We start from the raw sequence: 8,942 nt of genomic DNA on the forward strand, positions 1-8,942 counted from the left end.
TCAAAAAAAATTACAGGTGCTACTTTATGCAACAAATAAAATTAATGCTTTATAAATAAAAATAAAACTAAAGCACAAAACTATTAGCACACTAGCTACACGAGTTCAGTCCCCTAAGAATACACAACACTCTCTATACCATTTTCCAAATTTTTATATTTTTATTTTACATTATAATATGAGTCCGCCGCTTATCTTCATCTATAGTCAGTATGTACACAAGAAAAAAAAAAAAGAACAATTTTGTGAATTTACACTTTCATTCTACTTCGTCAAAGCATTCTCAGTGCGCTATACTCGGGCACCGATGAGCCCTCTGATGGGTTTATATCAGTTCTTTGCAAAACATTCCTCTGGTTCGTTCCAGGGGTCCCTTTTAAATCGGTCTTATTATTATACAATTCCTTAGATGAGTAGCAATGCCTGACACTGATCCGATGGGTTGTTGTGTCAGTGGAGTTGGTTCCAGTCATATTAACTGATAGTACCACTTCTTTGTCCCTTGTATCTTCGCACCACCAATTTTGTGGTATACCATCAATAAATTCTTCTTTTGTGTAAAAGTCCTCGTGATGGATTGTTACCTCTATTGTCTGGTTGGGCTGTATTATACCGGTTACTGGATATACCTGTAGTAAAATGTAACAACAACTTTTAGAATGATAAAATAAACAATAAGAAATAACGAAAAGTTATTATGCATCTACCAGAATTTAATTCATATCTAGAATGGTGTAAAAATCTACATCAAACACTTTTGAAAATGAAATCATTAATCTAAGATTAAACTAGTTTTATACCTCCAACCAGGTGGGAAATCCAAAGGAACCCCTAGAAGAGAGCTCTGAGACATTTCCATCGCCTTTAACAATCCCCACACCTTCACAAATGATATTATACACGACAATCCTTTCGCCACTTTTATTTGTTATTCTGAGGATGGTCGTCCCTTTGGTTTGCAGGATGATGTCATTTGTGCTGACAATTGTTTCAGGTACACTGCAGGTGTCTTGTAGCAAAGACCGAATCCTTTCATCCGATTCGATTATTTGCCAGTACTCTTGCCGCTTAACTAATTCATCTGGATGTGCAATCGCCACATTGAACTTGCACCTTACAGGTTTGTGGTCACTTTCAGTTGTATCCATGCATGCATCATATCTGGAAAGATTAAAAATTCTTCGAGTTGAGGCAGTAAACATGAACCAGAGCGAATAGTGAAAATTTGTATATAGCGAGTCAAGATTCATCTTAAGACAATATTTGATCAATAAAGAAAAACGAGAGGTGCTTAGTATTTAACTGTGTAATTGAAGCAACCACAGGACACTCTAACGAGCAGTCAGCCACAGAAATAGAACGACTGTCACGATACAATATTCTATCACACCAAGCTGGAATACGCTTCTTCTCTCCTGAATCGTACCCTACATAAATTAATATGACATATTAGCCTTAATTAATATCATGATATCTTATAGTGCCATTTTAGCAGTTGGGGGCTATATACCATTTAGCTTTTAGTATGATATAACGTCTTATAAACAGAGGCGTGGCCAGGAACTTGAGATTGGGGGACTGGATAATCTAGTGTAGTATAATTTTAGAGGCTGGAAAGTACTGATGCATGTTATAAAGTTTGATGGGGGTAAAATTACAATTTTTCAATTATTTTTTTTTTTTGGGGGGGGGGGGGGGGGGGGGGGCGGGCTTACTGACCCCTAAACCCCTGGATCAGCCCCTCCTGATAAACCATGATATCCCTACAATTTATAAGATCAAATTTCTTACTTTTATAAAGCTGAAAATATCAATAATACAGCAAAACATTGGTTCTGTCATTATAAATTAAACTTCATATGTTGCTTATTGCAAAATATTTACTAAATAAGATATTACCACAAAATATGTTACTTTTTAATATGCTGCTATTGAAAAGCTTGTGACATAGAATTATTTTATTCCCATAGCCACCTGTCTCATACTTGTTCTAGGGACTTCTGCCAATTTAGGGGATTGGTTTGCTTATGTCTTTAAGCCCCTGATTGATTGGACAATACAATTTGTTCCAACTAAAAAAAAAGACGGCAGGAGCATGGGGTCATAATCATAAGTCATAACTAACAAATAGAAGATTAAAGAACTGGAAGAATAAACAAAGTACCTCCAAGACCAGGTACGTTTCTCTGAAACTTATAGGTAGGTGGAAAGGTGATCTGGGCCTCACGCATCCCTTGAAAGACCCTCCCGGCCTTCATCTCAGCCCTAAGTTGATCCTTATCTCTTAACCAATCAAAGCATCTCTGAGAAATCATGTCTCTCGCTTCGTCATATGTGATGCCGTGGAGCCGATAGTTGAAATCCCCCATAAAGACAATCAGGTCTGCCTCTGACAGCTCAGGCATTCCTGTACTCTCTGACTGGGCCCCATTTGTCTGTGCGTTGCAATAGTTATTAGGACATGTGCGGTGCTTGGAAGTGGAAGTTACAAAAGGAATGATTACAGGTGTTTTGTCGGTAAGGCCTTCTTTCTATAAGAAATGGTAATCTGCTAGTTCCAACATTATTTAAGAGAAACAGAGATTTGATCTCGTTCTATTTATCTTATAATTTCTTTTCATTCAATGATTCTAGTTTTTAGTTTCCATTTTATATTGCCTAGCCAATAGTTTGATGCATCACAATTTGTATTCAATTCCAAGGGGAAAAACATATCAACAGATGCACTTACATTTACTGCTCGATGCAATTGCACTGACGTAGCACCAGCTGTATACAAAAATGAAAATCAAGTTAGAAAAATATATTCTCAATTCTTGACCGTTAATTCTGTTCCCATTAGATCAATCTGTATATCAATGATGAAAAGGATTATTTTTTTGTTGTTAATCATCTGGGTCAATATCCCGTGTAGTCCTACAAATCATGGCAAAGTAGAGTATAGCCAAGAAACTCTGCCATAAATTTTCATTGAAAAATGCGCACAGAAAAATGACCACCAATATAAATATATAAAAGATTTCAATGAACAAACAAATCCAATTGGATGTAATGTGACAGACCCTGTGTTCCCTGAACTCCAATAGAAGGTCTGCTGAAGGATAAGCCCCGATATATGAAATCAAAGTCGGCGTTTCTTTTGTTAACCGCTTCCAGATGTGCCGCAAAATGGCTATTTACGAAACACATAGTTCGGTCGTACACTCTCATTCTTAGGCCTACAGCTCCCTGAGCATGGAAAAAATTCTTAGCATATTAATTAAAAAGCTATCCTGTCTCTAATTATGAGGAATTACTATACTGACTTTCTAGTATGTTAAAATATGTGAACCCAACTAGCATAGTTTTTAGTTGTCTAAGGCAGGATCAAAAGAATTTTGAAAAAATTCCGTGCAACTATGTTCAATCCTCAATTAAGCAATGCTCTCTGTATTAAACCTTAGTTGAAAAAGAAGCAAGACAAGGCCTGCATGTACCAGTACTGCCTAGTACATGCATGAAATATCACCAGTACTAAATAATGAGGAACTTTGTGATCATACATATCATATAGTACCTTATTGCCAATTGTTCGCCCCAGGGCACCTGTTGCAATTGCTGCCGCATCAACATCACCAATATATGGTCGAAGGTTCGTCCTTGCCCTGCATAAGGTTTTCAAAATTGAAAGTCATGCATATAAGAATTTAAAATTATACCTTTGATTGTTGGGAATGTCCTAGCTGGCTAAGAAAATTCACTTGGGCTCGTCGTACTGATACAGGACTCATTGTTTCTCATTTTACTCTTTCATTACATGTTCATTCATTCAACTAATCAAGTTGTCAGTTCAATTAATTAAGGCTAATGCTAGTTCAAATAGAAATTGGTATTTCAAATATATTACAGTACCCTTAATTGTTCTGCTGTCCTGATTAACACTTGCAACTTGCATGACAGTTGAGTATATTAAATTGACATTTTGTCCAAACTAAACACTTAATATGGACTGGGTTCTAAATCAAACATAATATAGTGTTTATTTATCCCAAATCAACACTCCCAATCACCAATGTATTTGATTACTAATTTTAGAAATAGCTTGATGACTAAACACTGAATAAGAATTCTAAAAATTATGATTATTCCAAACTACTCAATTTGAGAGGGAGAAGGTACCAAGAACCAATTAGTAATCCAGCAAGCTGTCTAGAACCAACACGCTGGAATGTCGTACCCTCATCTAGGGTTCTTCCAATGGCATCTAACCACCATTGCCCATTGTTGCTACCCTCAAGCCCTACCTAAGTGTTTAATAAATGAATATTAATTTATGAAAGTCAAAAGAAAATATGCTGCATTAGTTTCAAATTAGAGAAGGTAATATTTACAACCATCATTTCAAAACAGAGACTGAGGACATTAAATATTTTTCTAGTGAACAAAGAGTTAAGTACCTAAAAGTCTAGCTTTAGAATTTGGATGATAGCATAGAGTCTGGTTAGTATCAAAACTTCAAAATGAGGAGCAGAGACCATGTTCATGCTGGCACGTTTATGGTTTTAATCAATACTAATACTGACATACTCTCTTCTATGTCAATTGGTTTGAAGCCCGTAAGAGTTGTAAACATAAAATCCAACATCATGATTCCACATGAGATTAAATAAAATGTTAGGAAGTCAAGGTAAATTGCCAATTTGAAATGTACATGGATATACAATAATTACCTCTCTTTTTTCCTTCTGAAAACAGAGTGTTACCATATTTACTCAAAGCACATGAAACCAAGGCAAAAAGGAAAGTAACACTTACAGACTCTTTAGCAGCTGACATGGCAAGAAAGCCGGCACCCATCTCCACTTCTTGTAATCCAACTACAACTAATCCAACGTCTGATACTGCACTACCTAGCCAGGATATAAGCGAGTCAGGGCCCGCTTTCTCTTGTCCTACATTCCAAGTGCCAGCCAAAATCTTAATTTCCTCCATTTTTGTATATGCAACTTCCCTTCTTGCTAATTCATTTCTCAAAATATCATCAACAGGCCCTGGCGATGTCAGGTGCCACCCACGAATCCCACCATGGTGGGCCAGAGAGAATAGATAAGATCCAGCTATGGCCATGGCAATCACAGGACAGCTGTGCCCAACCCATTCACCCATTAGATTCCCTAACAGGTCTATTAGTTGAATAGTTCCACTCGCGTAACCAATCCACAGTCGATCGGCGAAGGAGCAGATGCACTGGACCGAAGACACATGATATTGAACCTCTAGTAAGCGGGCTCCAGACCCATCCCACTGGACAAGTGATCCATTTGTGAACCCGGTCCAGATCGTCCCGTCAGGCCCTACTGATACTGCACCAATTCTTCGGTTATCTTCCACAAAAGCGCTTTTAGTTGCAGCCCTATATATGGTCAGTATTGATATTGCTAATTATTAAATGGGTCCTATGTTGATACATTGGAATGGATTCTTACTTTTAAAAGAAATTCTGCTTTTGACCCATGATCTATTGAACTTGTTGGTTCAATTGAATCCCTAAACTTGTTTTCTGATACAATTGCCTGTTGAACTATTGCAGACAGTTCATTTATACCCAACCTCCATTAGATTAATAACATTCATGTGATGGAGTCCCTAGTGATAATTTGGTGCATGCATGCAAAGTGCTGAGGCAGCGCCTGAAGTGGTGAACTAGCACCAAAATGGGACTATTTTGATTACATGGCAACAATGTTGCACACGGACTAGTGATGATACAGTGCTAAATCGTCTTCTATAATTTGATTGACCAAATTCAACCAAATGCAATAATTCAATACTGATAAAAAAATATTAATATCCTAATTGAATCAGGTTAAGACATTCCTTTTCTTTTTCTAATTAGCTTGCTTAGGAACCATTCGGAAGGTTGCATTACCCCCGTTTGAACTATTTCAGTTGGCATATTCAACCACTAGGAAGGTATGTTACCAGACTAACACAGTATACATTAGTACAAGGATCCAATCTGATTAGCAAGCTACTAGATAAATCCACATATGGTACATACTAAATTCTAAACAACTGATGGGTGCAATTCAGCTTTAATTTTCCAATAAAGTCGTAACGGAACCTCAAATTGCAATCCTCAATTATGCAGTTAAACACCTAAGGACAAACCGGATCATATTGCAGTCAATCTGTAATTTCCAGTACATACTAATACAGGTATCTGCCATGTTATACTTCCTCAAATACCCGTCTACTTAATTACTAGAAACCTTAGCACCTTAGCATTATACATAGAAAAAAATAAAATTCATCCATTTGTTCAAAACCTCAAATACACACCTGCGCACAGCATCAGCTGCACCTATCAGAGCGTTTCGAGAGCGTTGGAAGAAGTTATTTGATTTTTCCTTCTTCGAAACGGTACCCGCCATGAATTTCATCTTCATTTCATCCTCTAAATTTGGCTGAGATTCATGGTTAGGTGGTGGCAGAGCCTCAACCCTCGTCTCATCTCGACCATCTATGCTAAACACCTTCAGGAGCTCCCTCGTACGTGCATCCCTTATAAAAAAAATTCAGCAAGCATTGGTTTGTTAGAGCCTTTTGAGGCATTGTTTGTAGGCCTATGCAGAGGAAATCATGAGAAATATACCAAAGTGCAAAGGTGAGACCGGTGGCAGTCCAGACTTTGGATTTACATTTATCTGCCACCATGAACTTGATATCTGAGGCTGGTAAAGGACATATGCCATTTACAGTGACCTGGTTCCTTAGGTCGATGAAGGATCTTTCAACCAATAACGCTGACATATGCGTCTCTTCCACTGTTAGAGAGAGGGATTTTACTATGGCATCCCAAGGCCACACTCGTATAGACCCTCCCTCTGAACCCGTCCATATATCACCTGGTTATTAAAAAATGGAATAGATTAATTAATCTTTTATTTGTTTTGGAAGAAATAGTTAAATACAATATCTCAATTTCCCAATTCTTAGAGTTCACTGTAAAAGAAAATATATAATATTCACTACAGACAACTTAGAAAGATTTGGACTGGTGTTCAATATATGTTGGCTGTTTAAACTTGGCTCTTAGCAAGTTAATGGAGAACTTGTGGGCTTAACAGAGACCCTTTACACAACTCTTATACCCCTATGGCCCTATGCAAGTACTCAAATCCTTGAATAAAAGAAAATGTGTTAAACCAACTAATGTGCTCAAGTCATTACAAAACCAGAGTATTTGGTAAACAGAGCAGTCAACACCAACCATATGAAGTCATCACCATAGATAACACTGGGTCCCGTGCATGTGCCTGCCATGAAAATCCCTCTGTAAAATGACTCCTGCAACCATTGCCATTACTTGATTTGTCTTCAAGACCCGAACCCGAGGCCATCCCCACATCCATTTTCCACGACCGAATCTTACCATCCTTGTGCCCGCTCCAAACAAAACCACTGGCATGGTCCACTGCCAAACAAATAACAGGAGAGGTCCTAGACGTCTCGTAAAACGGGGCAGTATCTTCATCTCCTCTCCTGACACCACCAGCACGTGGGCCCCACATATCAGAGAGGTTCCACATGCGCAGGCCCGACTCAGAAGCGGCCCACAGTTGGTTCCCATTGGCTGCCAGGGCCCGAAGGAATGACCCGGCTTGGGTCTCCCTTAATGGGTGCGGGCGGAGTTCCAAGGACGGTGGCCGGGTCGGGTGCACAGCTGCACAGACCGGGACCCGAAAAATCCCTGTGTTACCACCACCACCTGTGAATTCAGGGAGAGTGCCTGGGGCCCCACCATACTCAGAAATGGCCTTATCCAAGGTGAGAGAGCCACCACTGCCGCTGATAGAGTGGGAATGGTGGGCAGGCGGGATGTTGGGGTGGTGGGGGAAGAAGGTAGGGGGAGGGGAGGAGACGTAGTGGGGGTAAAAGAGAGAGTGGTCGTCGTCGAGACTGTGTTTGCGGTGGGACGAGCGGCGAGGGGCGGGGCCGAGGGCTGGGGGGTTGTAGTTGGAGAGAGGTTGGCTGTAGGAGATAGCCTTGCGATTTGGTGGAGTCGGAGAATGGATGGGAGTTGCGGGGTTAGTGTTATTTTTGGTGCTATTTCTGTTTTTGGTACTCTTTGTCACAGTGTCGGAGGCGGCCGTGTCGGTGTCGGAGGTGGTGGTGGTGGTGGTGGTAAATGAGGAGCGCCTGTCGGATTCATCTTCTTCCATGGTTTGTGAATGCAAAAGAAAGAGTTGTATCTGATTTGGGAGAGAATTGGTTTGAATCAGGCAGGGAATGGGGAGGGAAGGTCAAAGGAATTGGGGATTAGGAGTGGGGAACGACGAAGGAAGGAAGGAAGGAAGAGAGGAGAGAAAGAGAAACGAGAGAGAGGGGAGTTACGCGGGAGAGAGAGAGAGAGAGATGGAATCCCAGTCCACCCGACCACCCGTTAGACGAGGGAAAGAACAACTGTTTCCTACACCTGTTCCAGGTATTACTTATAGGCCGAGATCAGATCATACCACATTGCCACTCCACCAAATCAATCCACATCAAATTTGGTCTCAAATTCTAAATGACCGAAACATGTTCAACATGTGTCCTAATGTTACATGTAAATTTATAACTTTTAACTTTCTAAGTACGGTGGGTTACTTATGAACAAGTTTTTTTTTTTTTTTTGTAAGTAACTATATACATATTGAATTATATTCTTTTCTTATACTATACATGTACTTTAATGTTTTCATCACTCATAAATTAGTATTTGTTCTTTATAATGTTTAAAAAATAAATAAATTTCTGTAAAAGAAAAATATAACAAAGATGGTTGAGCATTTATATTCTTGTTTGTCTCATTGAGTCTTTGATTATTGTGTAAACTAATCTGACTTTGTCTCTGTTAACGAGACAAACGTTAAATATTTGATTTGAATTTTGAAAATATCAAATATTTAATGCATGCC

General features: G+C 39.2%; 1 protein-coding gene across 1 annotated transcript; it reads right to left on the reverse strand.

Moving 5' to 3' along the window:
- Window positions 1-148: 148 nt before the first annotated feature.
- On the reverse strand, window positions 149-8,447 carry LOC144569080 (type II inositol polyphosphate 5-phosphatase 15-like). Its single transcript, XM_078319262.1, has 12 exons — window positions 7,253-8,447; window positions 6,635-6,887; window positions 6,322-6,543; window positions 4,795-5,392; window positions 4,159-4,283; window positions 3,557-3,644; window positions 3,063-3,228; window positions 2,732-2,769; window positions 2,165-2,435; window positions 1,304-1,427; window positions 801-1,161; window positions 149-629 (listed from the first exon to the last, which is right to left on the reverse strand). Exons 1-12 carry the CDS (start codon window positions 8,202-8,204, stop codon window positions 273-275), a joined length of 3,555 nt encoding a protein of 1,184 aa, XP_078175388.1. The 5' UTR covers window positions 8,205-8,447; the 3' UTR covers window positions 149-272.
- Window positions 8,448-8,942: the final 495 nt, after the last annotated feature.

Source organism: Carex rostrata, chromosome 18 (genome assembly GCF_964058835.1).
Source record: "Carex rostrata chromosome 18, lpCarRost1.2, whole genome shotgun sequence".
Classification (NCBI taxonomy): Eukaryota; Viridiplantae; Streptophyta; class Magnoliopsida; order Poales; family Cyperaceae; genus Carex; species Carex rostrata.

What these genes read in the sequence shown, in the direction of transcription:
- LOC144569080 (XM_078319262.1), bottom strand. Translation starts at nt 8,204, where the DNA reads ATGGAAGAAGATGAATCCGACAGGCGCTCCTCATTTACCACCACCACC. An exon ending in GCAGCTGATGCTGTGCGCAG is followed by an intron (nt 5,393 to 6,321) that starts GTGTGTATTTGA and finishes GACCATATATAG; the next exon opens with GGCTGCAACTAAAAGCGCTT. An exon ending in AATTGCATCGAGCAGTAAAT is followed by an intron (nt 2,436 to 2,731) that starts GTAAGTGCATCT and finishes TGCAACGCACAG; the next exon opens with ACAAATGGGGCCCAGTCAGA.